This window comes from Mobula hypostoma, chromosome 20 (genome assembly GCF_963921235.1).
Source record: "Mobula hypostoma chromosome 20, sMobHyp1.1, whole genome shotgun sequence".
Lineage (NCBI taxonomy): Eukaryota > Metazoa > Chordata > Chondrichthyes > Myliobatiformes > Myliobatidae > Mobula > Mobula hypostoma.
In genome coordinates, this window is record NC_086116.1 from 51005039 (window position 1) to 51026704 (window position 21666).

Consider the following 21666-nt stretch of genomic DNA (forward strand, 5'->3'; position numbering starts at 1 on the left):
CCTATCCATATATCTGACAGAATGATATCTCTACAGAAGTTGTGGATACAGCCCAGTCCATCGCAGGCAAAAGCCTCCCCATTAGTGAGCGCATTTGCAAGAAACACTGCCACAAGAAAACATGATCGATTATCAAGAACCCCCACAATTCAGGCCATGCTCCCTTGCTGCTAATAACATCGGGCAGGAGGAACAGGAACCTTAGGTCCCAAATCACCAGGTTCAGGAAAAATTATTAGCCTAGAACCATCAGGCTCCTGAACCAGTATAGATAACTTTACTCACCTCAACTCTGAACTGATTTGGAGTTGAAATCTAGACAAGTCTGTATGTTCCTTTCTGTGTGCTTGTGGGTTTCCTCCGTGAGCTCTGGTTTCCTTTCACAGTCCAAGGGTGTGCCAGTTAGTAGGTTAATTGTCCCTGAGTAGGCGAGGGTTAAATCAGTGGGTTGCTGGGCAGCACGACTCGAAGGGCCGGAAGGGCCTGTTCTGTGCTGTGTCTGACATGAAAGTACCTTGATAATAAATTGACCTTGACTTTGGCCGAATGCCTTTTAAAGGTTGTAATTGCACCCACATCTACCACTTCTTCTGGCAGCTTGTTCCACCCTCTGTATGGAAAAAACTTGCCAAAGGTTCTCCTTAAATCCTCCCACTCTTACCATAAATCTATATCCTTTAGTTTTAGACGACCTTCCCCTAGAAAGAAAAACACAGTGACCATTTACTTTACCTATGCCCCTCATGATTTTATATACTGTAAGGCTACTCCTCAGCCTGCTGCACTCTAGCCCCAGTCTACCCAGCCTCTCCTTGTAACTCAAGCCCTCCAGTTCTGGTGACATCCCTCCAAATGATTTCCGCACCATCTCCAGCTTAATGATATCCCTCCTAAAGCTGGACAGGCAGAGGTGCATTCATGTCTTGGCTCACCAATGGCCTGAACAGACGTAACTTGACGCCCCGCACACATATACACACACACACACACACACACACACACACACACACACACACACACACGTGGATAAAGCACATTCTTGTGTGGAGACAGACATTGCAAACCTAAACAGATAAACAAGCAAACCACAAGCAGGTCAAAGTGTAATGGCTGTACCTACATATTATGCTATTGGTGATGAGGTCATTAATCAGGTAAATGAGCAGTGAGGTGAAAGTGATATGGAGATAATCAATAAACTCCCCTTAGAATGAGTAACCGACAACATATCTCAATTGTCTAATGATGAGCAAAAAGGCAACATTGTTGACCCTGAACATTGTCCTTTCCGCAATGCACAGAGAGATACTTAAGAGAGGTTAATCACACACACACACACACACACACACACACACACACACACAATCAGCGGCACCATGAGTACGCAGTCAAAGAGGCAGTCACCAACGGTGAGTTTGTCCAGAAGTGGTGAAAATTATGGTAAAAATACTCTCAAAGGAGTGAGAGAAAGAAAAAGTGACAAAGGGAAAGGGGCAATGATAGAGAGGGAGGGGGAGGGAGAGACTTGAAAACTGAAACAGAATGAAGTGAGACAGAAAGGTAGTTATGAAGAAAGAGAGACCAGAGAGAGAGGAAAGGAGAGGGGGAGAGAGAGGGAGAGGGGGAGAGGGAGGGAGAGGGGGAGAGAGAGAAGAGGAGGGGGAGACAGAGGAAGGGAGGAGAGGAAGGAAGAAAGGAGAGAGAGAAAGGGACAAGGGGAGAGGGAGGGAGGGAGGGAGAAGGGAGAGAGAGGAAGGGACAAGGGGAGAGGGAGGGAGAGGGGGAGAGAGAGGGGAAAGGGAGGAAGGGAGAAGGAGAGAGGAAGGGAGAGGGGGAGAGAGAGGAAGGGACAAGGGGAGCGGGAGGGAGAGGGGGGAGAGAGAGGGGAAAGGGAGGAAGGGAGAAGGAGAGAGGAAGGGAAAAGGAGAGAGGAAGGGAGAGGGGAGAAGGAGGGAGGGGGGAGGGGGGACAGAGAGGGAGAGGGGGGAGAGAGAGAAATTGCCAGGGAAAAGCAAGAAACGAGGCAGTAAGGACAAGCCAAAGCGAGAGACACTTGGGTCAATATTGAGGAGAGAATACTGAGTTACGAGTGAGCAAGTCACAAATGAAAGGTCTAGTTCAGAGAGAGAAAATAGTAAAAGAGAAAGAGAATGTCAGAGTATATGAATTAAGTAAAAGAGGCTGCAGGGGAACAGGGTCACTGAGAGAATGGAGATACCTCAGTTTCTATGTGATAAGCAAAATGAGTGCTTTCAGCTGTGACAGAGAGGAGGAGACCCCTGCATGTGTTGTTCCATTATTTTTCCAGTGTTTGATGCTCCCCGACTGTCACTCAAACTTGTTCTGTTTATTATTCTCTCGCTCTTTCTTGTTCTTACTGTCTTGTAGGAATCTGAGGGGGAGGTTTTATTGAACCTCATTCTTAACAGTGTTCTGCGGTACCTGATGATGGGATTGCCGTATCTGTCTCTTCCATCACATTTTTTTCCGTCCTTTGTGTTATCTGCTGTCAAGTTATGGGTTTAATCTTTACACAAAAACCAAATTCTGTCCCACTGTAAAAGACCCTATGTTATCATTTGGAAGGGATTCTTTGTTAGTTTTCTCAACAATATTTACCCTTTAAACTATTTCACAAATAAAACAGATATTTGCTTAATTAAGTTGCTGCTGTTCTGCAATATTAACCATATTTACTGAGAATTCTCGTAAGATGCAATATAAATAAATTTTCCTTAATCCCACTCCCTGTCATTTCATTACAGAGTTTAATCTCCACCAAACCCTTGGAACAGGAACGTGACCAGGCGGTGACTCAGAACAACAATAAGAACAAGAGTGAATACAGGAATTATGAGGTGAGTAGGTAGCCGCCTCACAGGAGGGATCTACAGGACAGCTGTACAGTGGACAGGAGACCAGAGCTGGGAAGAGTGGAAGAGTTCCAAGGAGAGTACAACAGAAAAATAGAGAGGATGAAATGCGCCTGAGCTGGGCAGGTGGGGTACAGGGTTTTGTGATAGATATACATAGAAAAAATAGGACTGAGATGGGATGGTAGGGAGAACGAGGAGTAGATAAAGACATGGAACACCTTCTGGGGGAGAACAATTTATGGGGGTTAGAGAAAGAGAATTACGCATTCTCAGGGGATGAAAGGAGCAAAAGAGAGTGAGAGTGTGAGAGTGAAAGAAAGACAGGCGAGTCCTGGAAGAGGGAGTTAGCGGGGCGAGTGCATGCTGAGGTGCAGCTCTGTGTCTATATTCAATCCTAGGTATAGACTAGCTTTTTATAGTGATGCCAAGGGGGAACCCAATGGGATTGAACGGTTTAATAAGTAGACTCTTTGTTCTTTATTTAGAATGGAATTCACCAGGACCGGGTTTTGAAGACATATCGACAGATGCACACTCACCAGACTGTGGAGTTTGTGAAGAGAAAGGTTAAGAAGTTAAAAATCAAAGTCCTCTTCTCTCAGTCAGTCCCTTTTGGAATAGATTAGCAGAATAACATAACACAGAAGGAAACCATTTTACCTTTCTTGGCCATACTTGTCTTTCAGATAAGATATTAACTCAAAGACAGACAGTATTTGCTCTCTCAGGTATACACTGAAGATCCTCTAGAATGCTTTGAACAAGTACAAGGGGAGTTATCTTTGGTGTCCGGGCCAATAGTAAATCATTATTTAACTTTACAAAGAATCAAATCATGGTTGTTATCATTGTATATATTACAGAATGTCATAAAACAGCATACAGTAGTGTCTCTCCCAACTTTGCACAAATTGCAACAGAGACTACAATTAAATATTATTTTATTGGGCTTAAAGGGACAGACTGAAAGGGTCATAATGATTACAATAGAGCTGTCTGATCAGCCCACTCCTTTCCTCTTTTCCCTAGTACTGTAAGAAATTTCTTTCATAGTTACATGATTCTGTCTTAAAATTACTCCCGAATCCTGGTGGGGTTTGGGGACCCTGGTTGACAAGAGATATTGAGATCCCATGCAGTAAAAGTGGGACTGTGCATTAGCAATTGGGAATTAGTGAATCTCTTGATGACTATAAGAAGGGTAGGAGTGCAATTAACATAGAAACATACAAAATAGGTGCAGGAGTAGGCCATTCGGCCCTTCGAGCCTGCACCGCCATTCAGTATGATCATGACTGATCATCCAATTAAGAGGGAAGTTAGGAGGTCAGGAAGAAAACGTGAGAAGGACCTGGCAGGCAAGGTGAGGCAAAATCCCAAGTGACTCTGTTGGTAAATTAAGAGTAAAAGGGTGGCTAGGGAGTAAGTAATTCTCTTTAAAGATTAGCATGGCCATCTGTGTGTGGAACCAAAGGAAATGGATGAATTTTTTAGTGAGTATTTCTCTTTAAAAAATGAGTGGTGTTGTCTTGGACAACATGCAAATGAGCAAAGAGGAGTTGTTGGAAGCCTTAAAGTGCATTAAGGTGGCTAATTCCTCAGGACCTGACTTAGTACATTCTCAGACCTTGTAGAGGAACAATTATGCAGACGTTGCAGAGATCTTTGCTTCAGTGAGGAGATTGATGGGACTAGGCAGGACAATAGTTTGTCATGGACTGGATGGACCAACGGGCATTTTTCTGTGCTGTAGTGCTCTATGATTCTATGATGCTGGCTAAATGTGAGGTTCCGGAGGATTGGAGAGTTGCTAACGTGCTAGCATTGTTTATGAAGGGTAGAATCAGAATCAGATTTAATATTTCTGGCCTATGAATAGTGAGGCTGTGTACATAGGTGCATCGTCCACGCAGAAACCTGATGGCGGAGGGGAAGAAGCCATTCCTAAAACATTGAGAGTGTGCCTTCAGGCTGCTGTGCCTCCTCCTTGATGGAAGCAAAGAGAAGAGGGCATGTGCTGGGTGATGGGGGTTTTGAGGGATTGCCTTTTGAAGGTGTCCTCGATGCTGGGGAGGCTAGTGCCCATGATAGAGCTGTCTGAATTTCCAACTTTCTGCAACTTCTTTTGATTCTCTGCAATGGTCCCTCCGTACCAGACAATGAAGCAACCGGTTAGAATGCTCTCCACAGTATATCTGTAGAAATGTGCTAGAGTCTTTGGTGACACACCAAAACTCTTCAAACTCCAAATGAAATATAGCTGCTGTCATGTCTTCTTTATAAATCCATCAATATGTTGTGTCCAGGATAGTTCTTCAGAGATGTGGACATCCAGGAGCTTGAAACTGCTCACCCTTTCCACTACTGAAACCTCAATGAAGGCTGGTGTGTATTCCCTCGACTTCACCTTCCTGGAGTCAATAATCAATTCCTTTGTCTTACTGACATTGAGTGCAAGTTTGTTGTGACATCAGTCAACCAGCTGATCCACCTCACTCTTGTAGTCCTCCTTGTCACCACCTGAAATTCTGCCAACAATAGTTGTGTCATTGGCAAATTTATAGATGGATGTAGAGAGAGTAGAGCAGTGGGCTAAGCACACATTCTTGAAGCGTGCTAGAGTTGATTTTCAGTGCAGTATTGCTATTTCTGATCTGCACGGACTGTGACCTCCTAGTGAGAGAGTCATGGATCCAGTTGCAGAGGGAGTTACAGAGGCCCAGGTTTTTGGAACTTGTTGATTGGTACCGAGAGCAGGATTGTGTTGAACACTGAGCTATAATCAATAAATAACAGGAATTCCTATGGTCCAGGCAGTCCAAGGTCTAAGCCAGTGAGATTCAGTCTGCTGTAGACCTAGATGGTGGAGAAATTGCAGAGGGTCCAGCTCCTTGCTGAGGCAGGAGTTGATTCTGGCCATGACCAACCTCTCAGAGCACTTCATCACAGTCAATCTGAGTGCAACTGGGCGACAGTTGTCGAAGCAGCTTACCCGGATCTTCTTGGGCACTGGTATGATTGAAGCAGGTGGGAACCTCTGGCTGCAGCAGGGAGATTGAAGATGTCTTTGAACAGTGCTGCCAGTTGGTTGGCACAGGTTTTCAGTGCCCTGCCAGGTACACCATCAGGGCCTGACGCCTTGCGAGGGTTCACCCTTTTGAAAGATGTTCTGACATTGTTCTCCGAGACCAGCATCACAGGGTCACCAGATCTTTCAGGGATTTGCACAGGTTTAGTTTTATTCTCCCTTTCAAAATATGCATAAAAGGCGTTGAGCTCATCTGGGTGTGAAGCATCATAGCCGTTCATGATGTTAGGTTTGTAAGAAATAATGGCCTGCAAACCCTGCCGAAGCTGACATGAAATCAACTCCATTTTGGACTTCAATTGGAATTGTTTTTTAGCTCTTAAAATAGCCTTCTGTAGGTCCTACCTGGACTTCTTGTATAGTTCTGGATCACTGATCTTGAACGCCACAGATCTAGCCCTCAGCAGACTCTGAAGATTCTGTTTCATCCATGGCTTTTGGTTTGGATATGTCTAGTATGGTTTTGAAGCACATCCACATTGGTCTTGATGAAGACAGTGACAACTGTGGCCTATTCATTTAGATCCAAAGATGAGTTCCTGAATATTGTCCAATCCACTGATTCAAAGCAGTACAAAAGCATACCAGGAAATTACAGGCCGCTGAGTCGAACATCTAACCTGATGGGTAACTTGCTGGAGAATATTCTAAGGGACAGGATCGACCACATTTGAAGAGACAGGGTCCGATTTGTGACAGTCAGCACAGCTTTGTGCATGATAAGTCTAGTCTGAGAAGTCTCTTGGAATTCTTTGAGGAGGTAACAAGAGAGTAGATGAAGATAGGGCAGTTAATGTTTTCTATATGGTTGCTAGCAAGGCCTCTGACAAGCCTCCTCATGGCAGGCTAAATCATACGGGATCCAGAATTTGCAATTGGCTTAGTGGTACGAAGCAGAGGGTAATGGTCGCCTCTCAGACTGGAGGTCTGTGTCTAGTGGTCTGCCACCGAGGTCGCTTCTGGGACCTTTGTTGTTCATAATTTACATAAGCAATTTGTATGTTAAGATACAAGGCAGGTTTGTGGATGCTAGTAACTTATGTGGTGTAGGTAGTGTAGATAGAAAGTTATGAAAAATTACAGTGTGTCGAGATCAGCTTGGTATGTGCGCTGAGGATTAGCAAATGGATTTCAATCCAAACAAATGTGAGGTTTATTGGGAGATCAAACTAGGGTAGGACTTTTACAGTGAATACCAGAACCCTGGGGAGTGTAATGGTAGAACATAAATCACTGAAAGCAGTACCACAGTTATAAGGGGTGGTGAAGAAGGCATTAAAATCCTGGTTTTCATCAGTGAGAGCATTGAGGTAGAAGTTGGGAGGTTATATAAGACATGGGTGAGACTGCGCTTGGAGTAGTGTGTACAGATTGGAGCACAGGACTAGCTCAGCGTGGTTAAGTTGAGCTGAAGGACTTGTTCCAAGCTGAATGACTCTCTCTTGCACTGACTTTATGGATGGTATATTCCAGTTCGCCACACTTCATTGTGATTCCTCATGACACTTTCCGGTTCTGTGTCCTCTCATGTCTGACCTTTCTGCATTTCTCCTGATGGGCTCAATTTCCCCCAGTGACATTTAAAATCATACTGTACACCTCAGAACTGTGTATGATTTTGAATGTCTTTATCAGATCTCCTCTCAGCCAGTTCAGTTCTCAGCACAATATTCCAGTTTATTGAGTGAATCCATTTAACTCTTCATGTCTGGTACATTGAAGTACATGTCTTTCATCTCTCAAAGGTCATGACACCCGTGCTAAAATATAGTGCTGAAACTGGCCACAGTATTTTACCTGGAGCCTAACCAGTGACAGGAGGCCTTTGTCATCATTACTTTCTTACTATCCTGTCACCATTCAGCCAAGTTACACCTCTGAGCAGCTGAAAGGGGAAAATGAAAAGGTAGAGTTTGGTGCGGTGAGGGACAAAAGTGACGGGTGGTACACTACCTGTAGGCCTGTCCCAAGATGACAGATAAGTGTGAAATTAGGGTAGGAAAATCTTTTTGTTGAATGATCGTTTTGCTGGTGTCCAAGTGACCTATTTGTCTCTGTATCTTTGATTGCAGATTTCTCAGTGGGTCCCTTGTTTGCAGGCTGAGATGACAGTGATGGAAGCTCTAGAGGAGCTTGACTATCTAGTTGATGAATCTGACCCTGACGTGGATTTTCCAAACTCTTTCCATGCCTACCAGACAGCAGAGGGACTCAGGAGGATTTATCCCAGCCTGGGTAAGAATGTGTTTGACAATCACAGGCACAAGGAGACAAAGGCAGGTGGAGACAGTGAGACAACAGCAAACATACACACTCGAGGATATGCAGGCAGGAACTCAGTGTCAGTGGGATACACACACGTGTGCAGAAATGATTGGTGGATGATGATTTCATAATGTTTGAGTCAGAGCACTACAGTCTCTCTGAGAGTGCACTGCTGTTTCAACAGTGCAATAGTTCTTCAGGGCTGACTCTGACACTGCCCTCCCTCCAAGCATGCAGCGGCTCCCTTCATTAATGTCACACCCCCAGTGCGACTCTTTGTCAGCACTGTCCCTGCAAGTATGCAGTGCTCACTCTGCAACAAACAAGAGAAAATCTGCGGGTGCTGGGAATCCAAGCAACACTTACAAAATGCTGGAGGAACCCAGCACCTATGGATAAGCATAAACAGTTGTTGTTTTGGGCTGAGACCCTTCATCAGGACTCCAGAAATCACTCTGTATTCTGTTAGTGCTGTTCTGTTCACTGGTTCACCTGGGTTCTTGCTTATTGGTATGAATCAGATATTTAGGGACAACGTTTACAATGCTCTGGATTAGGGTTGGATGAATTGAGGATGTCATAAACTCCCTTGGATTAGGTGTCATAAAGTCAAAGAGTTTAAATGCTTGGAGGGATGGAGTGGTCAAAGACTGGGAGGAGAATATGGGGCAGAGTATTTGAAATGACGAGGGTTGCTGAGCAATAGTCAAAATGCTGACTTGGATCCTCTGCTTGTCCCACTGAGTATTTCCAGTCTTCAGTTTTTTAGTTTTTGAATTAGGATTTTTTGTTCTGTTGTATTGCGATTAGTTTGGGTTTGTTTGTTTTGTAGACTGGCTGCACCTGGTTGGACTGATACACGATATTGGAAAAATCCTCATAATCTGGGGGGAGCCACAGGTAAGGCAGAGAGAGGAGAGAATCTTGAGTGAATCAGGGAAGAGGCATTGACGTATGTAACCATAAAGATTGCTATGAACAGAGGAACAGGAGAAGATTATTTAGCCCCTTTCAGAGGTCCTGGATTCAGTTAACTATCTCTCTTACCTTGTCTATCCATGGTACCTGTCCTTGCTTCTATAACTCATATCCTCGAATAATATAGAAAGAGGACATTTGGCTTGTTGACAATGCTGCCTCTCAGAACAATCCCATTCTTCCATTTATTTTCCTACAACCCATACTGACTTCATAGTCATAGTCATACTTTATTGATCCCGGGGGAAATTGGTTTTCGTTACAGTTGCACCATAAATAATTAAATAGTAATAAAACCATAAATAATTAAATAATAATATGTAAATTATGCCAGGAAATAAGTCCAGGACCAGCCTATTGGCTCAGGGTGTCTGACCCTCCAGGGGAGGAGTTGTAAAGTCTGATGGCCACAGGCAGGAATGACTTCCTATGATGCTCTGTGTTGCATCTCGGTGGAATGAGGCTCTGAATGTACTCCTGTGCCCACCCAGTACATTATGTAGTGGATGGGAGACATTGTCCAAGATGGCATGCAACTTGGACAGCATCCTCTTTTCAGACACCACCGTGAGAGAGTCCAGTTCCATCCCCACAACATCACTGGCCTTACGAATGAGTCTGTTGATTCTGTTGGTGTCTGCTGCCCTCCACCTGCTGCCCCAGCACACAACAGCAAACATGATAGCACTGGCCACCACAGACTCGTAGAACATCCTCAGCATCGTCCGGCAAATGTTAAAGGACCTCAGTCTCCTCAGGAAATAGAGACCCTTTAACTCCCTCATTCTCCAAACACAAACTATGAGGGCTAATTTATAGTAACCAGTTTACATACTAATTGTAAATACCCATATCTTTTGATTCAGAGAGTTCTTGATACCTTGATGGTCACAGTCTGGCTCCTGACATCACCATTAAGTGTCCGGACACTTATTTATTAGCTTGATTTGAAATTTCCAGCAAGACTAAATGTTTTCTCTATTCAACCTATTAATTTATTCAATGAGCTTTTCATTTAGATAATCTTAATCCCCTGTACTGAAACCTCCCTTAAAAGTCTGTTGCCCATATCCTGAACTGCACCAAGTTCTTTTCACCCGTTCACCTTGTGTTTGCCGATTTGTATTGGCAATGGCTCTTACTCTCATCAAACAATTTTGTGAGTTTCTTCCTCCAATCCAAGTAATTTCTTTCAACCCAATAAATTTCAAAGGTTTTGGCCCTCCTCCAATTCTGGCATCTTGCCTATTCTAGCTTTTCATCGCTCCATCAATGAAATCCAACTCAGATGCCAAGACTTAAAGTTTTAGTCATTTCCCTCCTTCATTCTTAAGTTGCTGTTTAAAACCCAACCCTTTCGGTTAAGTTTTTAAACTTCTCCTTGCATATTTCATAAAGTTATTGAATGTGTCTATTTTTTTTTCAACCTTCCCTTAGAATTTAACCTTTTCACTCTCTTTTCATTCTGGTACCTCACTGCACTGCAATATATTCTGTGAATGTGGTGCATAAAACTGATTGTAATATGACCCAACCCCCACCCTGAAGTTTAACCAGTCTCCCAGATTCTGACTTCTCAATTTCAAAATTGTTTTTCTTGTTTTCTAATCCTCTAAAGTTTCATCCCTGACACCAACTTCCTAACCTTCTCTCCTCCACTTTCCTCCTTTAAGGTGACCTTTTAAACCTGACATCTAACCAAGCTTTTGTCAGTACTGATGTTTCATATGATCTAGTGGCCATTTCTTTATTTGGTACAGCTCTTGTGAAGCACCTTGAGATGTTTTTACTATGTTAAGATGAAATTTTATTGGGAGTAATTTTTTTTTAATGAAATGCCTTTATCTGTAAGCTGCAATGATTTTTGGGCTGACTGGTAGGAGCTTTGTCCTGGGAAAGGCATGCTGATTTGTGGGACACCTGTACTAGATTACAGTTTTGCTTATGGTCATTGCCTCTCCACAGTGGTGTGTGGTTGGAGACACTTACCCAGTCGGGTGCAAGTTTCAGGATTCCATAGTTTACAGGGATACCACATTTGCAGACAATCCGGATCTTAAGGACCCGAGATACAGGTAAGGATCCTGATTCCTCTTTCATCACACGTTCACTTTGAGCTCTCAGTTCAAATCTCTCCATGAAGTTAACCAAAACAGGTGAGATTTGGAATATTTTCAGCTTCCGACTCACAATAGGCTGCTGGAGTCTATGTCCTTTGATCCTCCCAAAAATTCAAATTGGTTGACTGTGCTGACACATTGTCTTTCCTCATTTTCCCTCAATGAATTTAATTAGCCTGTAAGCACTACCTCACGGATGTTAAAGGAACGTCCTCAATTGAACTTCTCTCTGACTTTAAGAGGTTCCTTAAAATCTACCACCTATCTGAACCATTCCTAAATGTATTCAGCTACAGAACATGAGTAGAAGTTGAAACGGGGGAGAAGGTGATTGAAAATGCTCTATTGGGAAGGGGATTAGAAGGGGCAGTACTAATCTGTTGCTTTCTGCCCACAATAGGAAGACTCACCATTAATAGAATAATATTCAATATCCTGAAACTGCAGCAAGAGACAGACAGGTTTCATACCTTCATAATCCTTCTTTATTCAGATAACTGTTTAATCGTTTGTCTCACTCTCTTAAAATAGAAGTGTGCGGAAAAGTTTTAGATTGAGAATAGAAGGTTGCTGCCTTGGTAAAGCTTGTGCTGTAAACGATTTCCTTTCATGTTCTGCAGCTCACTTTATGGGATTTATGAGCCTAACTGTGGTTTGGATAAAGTGCTGATGTCGTGGGGTCACGATGGTAAGTGGTGATAGCGAGTACAGCACCGTGAGTAGTAATGGGGGATCTGCAAGGGAGCTGTAGCTGATGAACTGTCCAAACTGCAGATGTAGAAGGGAATGTTCAGCTGTGAAGTGGGTTCAGGTGCACAGAAATGTAGTAATCTTATTCTACCCCGCGGCCCTGGTACTCCTTCTCTGCCACCTGTCCCACACCCCTTCCTCAGTTCACCATCCCCAACAGCCTTTGCTCCCACCAGATTCACAGACCCGCCCTTCGTTCCACAAACAGTACCGTGCAAGTCTTCGGCACCCTATATATATATCCCTATACGTGCTCTTTCTGGCATCAGAAGAATTTTATATGTTTCAATGAAACTGCCTCTTAGTCTTCCATAGTCAAATGTATAGTCCCAGTCTAGTCTCACCTTATAAATCTGGCATCCCAGGAATCAATCTGATGAACATTTGCTGACCTGCCTTCCCTCCATTAGAGTGATATCCTTCCTTAAGTAGGGAGACCAGACATGTACACAATATTCAAGACGTGGCCTCTCCAGAGTCCCAGATAATTAAAACAAGATGTTTCTACTCGTGTTCAAATCCTCTTGCAACAAAGGCCAAAATAAGTTCAATATTTTCCCCCCTCCACCTGAGTTATTACACTGAATGATTTGTATGGAAGAAAAGACTAGAACGTCATTTGAAAGATAAATTATGAAGGATTTGGAAAGGAAGTACATAACCAGAGATGACAAAGCAGCCAGTAAGATTATGTGACAGCTTCAGCTGGAGATTTATCAGTGCGGGCAGAATCGGTCAAATGGAAGGAACTGTGCATGAAGTTCTTTGAACCCAAGACAGAGTTCCAACGACAGTCAGTGAATGAGAAGGTAACAATTACCATCTAGAACTGGCTGTTTTAGAGGGATAAGTCCTATTTACACGAGTCCTATTTATTGTAGAAGTACAAGGTGGAGCCAAGTAATTATTGAAATCGACATAGATTTGTCTTTGAAACTTTTACAACAGGCAGCTTGGTTGCATTGAACGCTGCAATTTGCTTGGTTAATGTGATGCAGGACTACATATCTGCAGGGGAAGAAGGGAAAGCACTGAACATGAAATCCATTTATAATTCTGTTAAGGTCACACTCTGAGAACAGCTCTGGAGTCATTCTTCGTATTACTTTTTATTATTATTGGCACATTTTTTTCCTTTTAGCACATTGGTTGTGTGTGCTCTTCCATGGATTCTATCGTGTTTCTTTATTTTGTGGGTGCCTGCAAGAAGATGAATCTCACAAGTTGTATACATACTTTGATAATATAGTTACTTTGAACTTTAATTTCTAAAGCTCTGGTTTCTCCCTTGCAGAATATATGTATAATGTGCTGAAAACTAATGGATGTAAACTTCCTGAAGAGGTAATTATGAATCAGTTTTGTATCTTCTCTGGGTGTCTACCTCAATTAGTTGGATAATCACAACAGTCATTATGATTACTGTTAACTACACAATGTACCATGAAATCACTGATGCAATGTTAGCTGAGTCAGTGACATGACCAACTTATAGTCATTAGTTGATAGTTTTCAGAAATTAAAACACACGATCCAGGTCAATCTAGAGAGAATACTGCAGTTGTTACTGAGGGACACAGCAATCATTAAGACAGGGCCAAAGGTGAAGTATATTACCAATAAAATTGTACTGATGGAGATCAAGAAAAAGTTTCAGATTAATTACCCTTCATCACAATAAAGAAGTGACAACACAACTATGTTGAATTGCAGAGGAGAGAGGGTGGAAAGAACAGAGAAATTTCTGCGAAAGGGTGCAAACGAAAGGTGGCAAAGTAACAACTACTTTTAAATACCAGCTATTATAGTCAGAAGAGTAGAATCAAAGGAAAACATAGACATTGGAAATACAATACTGGTTACAAGAAATTATAGAATTCAAATATACACCCCTTCCCACTGCTGTAATTTTTTTTCTTCCATGTTTTTCTTACTTTGCCTTTTCTGCTGGAGTGCTGCGTTGTCAAAGTGGCAGGTACTGAGACACAACTGCACAGGTTGGCAATGGAGGACTGTAGGGGCTCCAACTGGTGAGGGATGCAGTACTGGTGGAGCAGTTAGAAATTCTTTGCTAAGGGAGTATTGGTATGGAGGGTATGTCTGTCCTGCTTAAGGGACAGTATGGAACAAGCACTGAGAAGTTAGTACTGTGGGAGTCCTGGGAAGAAAAAAAAATGGGGGGTATGAAGAATAGGCTATCCCTGGAATGTGCAAGGATTCTGTTCCTGGAAACTGCCCGTAAACTGATTTTCCATAGGTCAAAAATGTCCATTTTCTATCCATAACTCTTATCACTAAACCTACAACTGCTACATTTTTTTCCCATTCACTAACCACTAACATAACCTATAATTAAGTTAATTGAATATATATTGTATCTAGTCATTACTTTAAAAAGTGAATTGTTTTATTACAACTAACTTGAAAAATGGTTTTAAAACTGTTGGGAGAATTCACGTTGTCAGATTTCTGTAGGTTATGTCATTTGTAATTTGGGAAAGCCCTGTGTTTGTAAAATGTTTTATTATTAAAAAATGAATGTCTTTTTGTGTGTACAGGGGGATGCATGGCTGTCAATTACTTACATGGCTATTATCCATTTTTGTCTGTGTCCATTTGTTGGGCCTCTGCCTTGACTTGTGCATGTATGCCTATTGTAGGGACTGTACATTATCCGCTACCATTCATTCTATCCCTGGCACAGCAAGGGAGATTACATGCATCTCTGTAACAGCAAAGACCTGAAAATGCTGGAGTGGGTTAAAGATTTCAAGTGAGTCCGTTAAAAATACCACAAGATTTTTAATAGACATTCTGTAGATTTGATCTTTCAGTGTTTTAGGGAGACACATCAGACATGGTAGCTCAGAAACTGGAGGAACTTTGGCAACTGGTCAGCCATAGCCAACTGGCATTATCTATGGAATGCCCTGGGTTTACTACAAATATCTAACAAGGTCAATGTTAAGGATACTAGGGGAGTGTCACAGAGTTAAGTGCCAAAGTCACTAATTTTGTCACCAAAGTCAGTGCAGAAGAGTCTCTGAAGTTAGCACTGGAATCACCAGGGGTATGTCACAGGGCCAGTGTTCAGATTATTGGCAGAATGTAACTGGGATCAGTGTTGAGCAGAGGGTCACAAGGGTGAGTTGTTTGTGGAATGTCCATAAGTCACAGGAGCAGAATTAGACCCATTCAGCCCACTGAGTCTGCACTGCCATTTCATCATGGCACTTCGTTATCCCTCTCAGTTCCATGCTCACACCTTCTCCCTGTACATTTTGATGCCCTTACTAATCAAGTAACTATCAACCTCCACTTTAAATATATTCAATGACTTGGCTTCCACGGCCATCTGCGATAATGAATTCTACTGATTCACTACCCTCTGACTAAAATAATTCCTCATCTCTGATTCTAGACTCCCCCACACATCGTATCAAGGCCTTTCAATATTTGATGGGTTTTGATGAGATCTCCCCCTCATTTTTCTAAACTCCATAAAGTACAGGTCTAGCACCATCAAATGCTCCTCACGCATTAACCCTTTAATTACTGAAATCCTTCTCTTAAACCTCCTCTGGACCCTTTCCAATGTCAGCATATTTTTTCCTAGATAAGGGGCACAAAACTGCTCACAATACTCCGTGCGGTCTGATCAATGCCTTATAAAGTCTCAGCATTACTTCCTTGCTTTTATATTCTAGTCCTCTTGAAATGAGTGCTAACATTGCATTTCCCTTCCTTACCATTGACTCAACCTGCAAGTTAACCTTTAGTGAATCTTGCACAAGAACTCCCAAGCCCTTTTGCACTTCTGATTTTTGAACAGTATGTGCTTTTATTCCTACTACCAAAGTGCATGACCATACTATTTGCAGTACAATATTCCATCTGCCACTTCTTTGCCCATTCTCCCAATCTGTTCAAGTCCTTCTGCAGACTGCCTGCTTTGTCAACACTACCTGTCCCTCCACCTATCATTGCATTGTCCGCAAACTTCTGAAAGCCCAGCACACAACAACCACTTACTCCCCTTTGTCTATCCTGCTTATTTCCTCATAGAGTTCCAAGTTTCATCAGGCAAGATTTCTCCTTAATGAAACCATACTGTTAGCTATTTTATCATGTGCTTCCAAGCATGCAAAAATCTCATCCTTAATAACAGAATAGAATAGAATATAGTACAGCACAGTACAGTTCCTTCGGCCCACAATGTTGTGCCAACCCTCAAACCCTGCCTCCCATATAACCCCCCACCTTAAATTCCTCCTGTCTACTAGTCTCTTAAACTTCACTAGTGTATCTGCCTTCACCACTGACTCAGGCAGTGCATTCCATGCACCAACCACTCTCTGAGTAAAAAACCTTCCTCTAATATCCCCCTTGAACTTCCCACCCCTTACCTTAAAGCCATGTCCTCTTGTATTGAGCAGTGGTGCCCTGGGAAAGAGGCGCTGGCTATCCACTCTATCTATTCCTCTTATTATCTTGTACACCTCTATCATGACTCCTCTCATCCTCCTCCTCTCCAAAGAGTAAAGCCCTAGCTCCCTTAATCTCTGATCATAATGCATACTTTCTAAACCAGGCAGCATCCTGGTAAATCTCCTCTGTACCCTTTCCAATGCTTCCACATCCTTCCTATAGTGAGGCGACCAAAACTGGACACAGTACTCCAAGTGTGGCCTAACCAGAGTTTTATAGAGCTGCATCATTACATCGCGACTCTTAAACTCTATCCCTCGATTTATGAAAGCTAACACCCCATAAGCTTTCTTAACTACCCTATCCACCTGTGACTCCAACATCTTCCCAACAATTGATGTCAGTCTAATTGGCCTATAATTTCCTTTCTTCTGCCTCCCTCCCTTCTTGAAGACTGGAATGACTTTTGCAAATTTTCAGTTCTCTGGAACGATTCCAGAAGATTTTTGAAATATTACTGATGGCTGCACAATCTCTTCAGCTACGTCTTTCAGAACCTCTGGTGTGTAGTCCATCTGGTCCAGGTCTTCAGACCTTTCAGATTCCCAAGTACTTTCTCCTTGGAAACAGCAACCACACTTACTTATGCCCCCTGATACTCTCGAATTTGTGGCATACTGACTTCTACAGTGAAGACTGATGCAAAATACTTATTAAGTTTGTCCACCATTTCTTTGTTCCCCATTAATACCTCTCCAGCTTAAATTTTCTAGCAGTCTGATATTCACTTTTAGTCTTTATATATGAATCCCTCTGGTTTCCTTGGCTGCTTAACTCTAGGGAAGACACTCTCCTGTCCCACCGAATTCGTAAGATTGAGACAGCTCTCCCACTCCAGATCCCGGTTTGTGTGGGCACTGTGTAATTTGCTACCCTGTTACAAATTAGTGCTACGAAATAACAGACAGTATACAATTAAAGGAATTATATTTATGAATCTTAACTAAAGGGTTAGTGAAGAAAAACAAATAAGAAAAGGATCCATTTTAATTAATAGTCAAACGTGCACAAGTTGGAGCTCATTTTGAACTTCTCCGTCACTCACACGCCGGGTTCTCGGTCAGCATGAAAGCACACACTCCCCTCCGAACGTCGCCGGCAATCCATCTCGAACAAAAGGGGCTCCCACCGGGTCGTTTCCTATGACCGGTTCTCCCTGGCCTTTTCTCTCTTCATCGCGCCCCCCGCCCCCGGAACAAAAGCCTCAAGCTTCACCAGAGAAACCTCCCCTCAGCTCTACCATCGTAATTCGGCGGCACACATTTCTCCTCATCCCTCGTCTTCAACAATTACCCAAACAAGCTGAAATCTGAACAGACTGCTAAATGAAATACATACAGTAAAAATATGAACCAGGGCATTACATATATCCGAAAAAACGTTTGGTACCCACCTTGTCTCTCCTTATGATTCTTTTTTTAGTTATTTTCTGTTGGTGTTTAAGCTTCCTAATCCTCTTAACTTCCCACTATTTCTTTGCTAAACTATATGCCCACTCTTTTCCTTTTATGCTGTTTTTGACTTCCCTTGTCAGCCAACTTTACCTTATCCTCCCTTTAAAATATTTCTTTATCTTTGGGATGTATCTTTCTTTTGACTTCCAAATTGCTCCCAGAAACTCCAGCCATCACTGGTAGTGTCCCCTTCCAATTAACTTTGGCGAGCTCTTCTCTCATGCCTCTGTAAATTCTTTTTACTCCACTGTAACACTGATACACCTGACTTTAGCTTCTCCCTCTGAAACTGCAGGAAGAATTCTATCTGATCCCTGACTTCTAAGGGTTCCTTTACCTTAAGCTCCCTAATGAAATCAGATGTCCCATGCAATCAGTGCTTGTGGATTATAGACTATTTGAATCACTATGAATATGGGATGGTGCTGTTTGCACAGAGTAAATCTGAAACCGAAGTTAAGTCTATGATGAGCATTTTGGGGGGAGAAGAATATGATGGGGTAGGAAAGAATGTAAATGGGATATATAGGTAATGGAAAGGGGCTTTCCATGTTGATTGCCTTTTTCTAATGTACCCAAATCATTCTGCATCAAGTTTAATCTTCCCAAAGGATGTGAAAATGGGCTGATTTCAGCATTTAAAATAGAAACAGGAAAAGAGAAAGGGCTAGAAACTGATGGAAATAGAGGGTAATTACATTATTTTAGGTTAATTGGATGAAGTCTAATGGGGTACAATGAGATGAGAATGATTACAGTTGGGCATATTTAAATTACTGGGTAGGGTGCTGAGCTATCAGAGGCTACAATGGGCACTTTAGGTAGAAAAGGCTGTAATGGGAAAGGGTTACAATGGGATGATTAGTCAATAGATGTTGAAAGCCTTTTGTTAAAGTAACAAACCTCTTCTGTGTCTGCAGTAAGTTTGATCTGTACACCAAGAGCACTGATTTACCTGATATAAAGAAGCTACAGTCCTATTATCAACAACTGATTGACAAGTACTGTCCTGGGAAATTACATTGGTAACCAGCAGAACTCTCTCCTGGGAGATGATGATCAAAAACAGGAAGTATGAGTCACAAAGAACTGAAGAAGCCTATCACTGCAGCTGCTAGAAATCTGAAATAGCAACAGAGCAGTGAACACTTACCAGGTCAGACATCATCTGTGGAATGAAAAAGATAGAGTATATGATATTGATTAAAGATTTTGAACTGCATTCTGAAACCAATGATGACCTTTAGATTTAGAACATCAATATATGTTCAAAATTCATGCATTTCCAAGGAACACCTTGCTCTCAAATGAAAATATTGCTCATGTTCCATAGTTTTAAGCTTATCCTGTTATCTAGCTTTCAGTGTTATGTTTTACCCAATAACTCATCAACCCAGTGCCTTTCTAAACACCACTGCTGACAGAACCCCAACTCTGCTATTTCTCTCCTCTATCTGACATCAAGCCCAAGAAGAAACTTTGGAACAAGCAAGAACCTTGAAGTAAAACCATATGCTGATTAATATGAAGTTTTTGATTACTTAAAAATTCTATTCTGAATTTTACTGGTAGCAGTAGGAAGAGATGTACACAAGCCTTTGGAAAACACAAATACTCCAACACTAAATTTATAGGACCCACAACTTTCTAGTTACAGACAGCACTGTTGATGTGCAACATCTTCAGCCAAGTGGGTGAATAGCTCAAGACTACATTCATCTGGACCAAGTGATGGTAAGTCATAAAATGGGGAATTGATGTCAGGTAACTATTGTTGAGAGCAACGTATCATTTCAGATTAGCAGCTTTTCAACTATGCTGAAAAAGTTAAAAATCAGTAAGATGGGAGAGATGGAGATAATGAAGGCAATGTATATGAAGGGTGGACACCATGCAAATTTAAATATCATAGGTAGTGGTGGTGCCTACAGAAAATGTAAAAAGAACAATTTACAACAGGAAGTATTGGAAACTGAGGCACAAGATACTGGAAAGCAGATCATTACAGCTGCTAGAAATCTGAAATAAAAATAGAGCACAGGAAACACTTACGAGGTCAGATGGCATCTGTGGAATAAGAAAAAGAGTAAATCAGATTGACTAATGCTTTTGGGTTTCACTGAAAGAGGCTAAAGACTGAGGCTAGAATCAGAGTGCATTCAAGAATCAAAATGAGAGGCATCTAGAAGCTCAGGATGCAGGACAACAGAGTAATATAATGGAAGAAGAGGCACAAGGGAGAGCTGAAGGTAGTTTGACACTAGGATAATTCTAACGTCCCGTGAAGACACAAAAAATTCCCATGGCTGCACCTTATATTTTGATGCTGTGGATGCAGTTAAATGAGTTGTTCAAAGTGAGAACAAGTTCAACCAGGAAAGAGAGCTAATGGTGGTGGAGACTAATTTGAGAGAAAGGCCCCCAAGACCTTTGAGAGAGAGGTTGATATCAATGATTTCTGGGGAGACTAAGTTTGTAATACAGCAATTACCCCTTAACAGAATTCTCTTTAACTTAGTCTACTTGAACACTAAACCAACAGTTGGTTCAGTAGAAAAAATTTAGACTACACCAGAGAAATGATAAAGTGCCTTCCTTCAGTCCCCACTGGAGGGTGCAAGTTGCTGCAACATTCATTCACCTCCTTATGCGGTAAGGCATCCATTCAGCATTTGGAGTACCAATGATAAGTTTTCCTCACAAGCATTGTCAGATGGAGAAAGTGGGGCATCAGTATGGTGCATGTCTGAAATTGTCTCTGTTCATGGTGAAGGAGATCAGAAACTATGCATTGAAATGTGAAGTTTATAATTGAAATATAGATCTTGAATCTCCAACAGCACCTGGTATAAACTGGAACACCATCAGAATTATTGTCTTGACCATTCATTCCCTTTACCACTGGTGCACTGTGGTTGCAATGTGTATCTTCTACAAGATTGTCAGCAACATACCAAAGCATCTTTGATAACACACCCTGAACTTACAACTTCTGCGAAGAATCAGATATATACGAATACCACATTTCCTTCATATTACATCCCATCTAGGCTTAGATTTAGATCACTGGGTCTAAATACGAGGGCTGCCTTCTACGAGTTTCTTTGCTGGATGGACTTCAGTGATTCAGTTAGTGGGTTACCACCAATGTTCCCTCTAATTTGAAGTCAACAATGTGTACAAAAATATTGAGCTGTGCAATTTTTGCCCAGTGACATGTGCATACTGAATAATTTCTTCAATTAAAAACAGTATGAATAAGCCAGTTCTAAAGACTAGACAAATTATTGCAAACTCCATGTTGTCAACACCACCCACATCAGAAACCATAAAAGGTATTGTGTTTGTGCACAATTGTGTAATATACTTAACATGCCTACCAGGTAGATGGGACAACCTTTTGTGCACAACTTAAATTTCTTTGTATGCCAGTAGCAAAGGATGCGTGCACACGCACATCTAAGAAGGAACATTGGTTACTGCCACTTCTTAAGAACAAACAAGGTTGGATAATAAATGTTGCTATATCACCAGTGATCATGTACTAGAAATGAATGAAATAAAATATTTCCCTGGCTCTTTTCTTATGCATTGACTGGAGTTTCTAATGTTTGACGCATACCAAATACATCTCAAATATTCAAAAA

At 42.0% G+C, this 21666-nt stretch overlaps 1 protein-coding gene across 1 annotated transcript; it reads left to right on the top strand.

Moving 5' to 3' along the window:
* Positions 1-1273: 1273 nt before the first annotated feature.
* On the top strand, positions 1274-21606 carry miox (myo-inositol oxygenase). Its single transcript, XM_063072907.1, has 10 exons — positions 1274-1409; positions 2766-2858; positions 3362-3442; positions 8037-8199; positions 9062-9129; positions 11173-11282; positions 11948-12015; positions 13372-13421; positions 14738-14850; positions 18940-21606. Exons 1-10 carry the CDS (start codon positions 1377-1379, stop codon positions 19046-19048), a joined length of 888 nt encoding a protein of 295 aa, XP_062928977.1. The 5' UTR covers positions 1274-1376; the 3' UTR covers positions 19049-21606.
* The last annotated feature ends 60 nt before the right edge of the window (positions 21607-21666 follow it).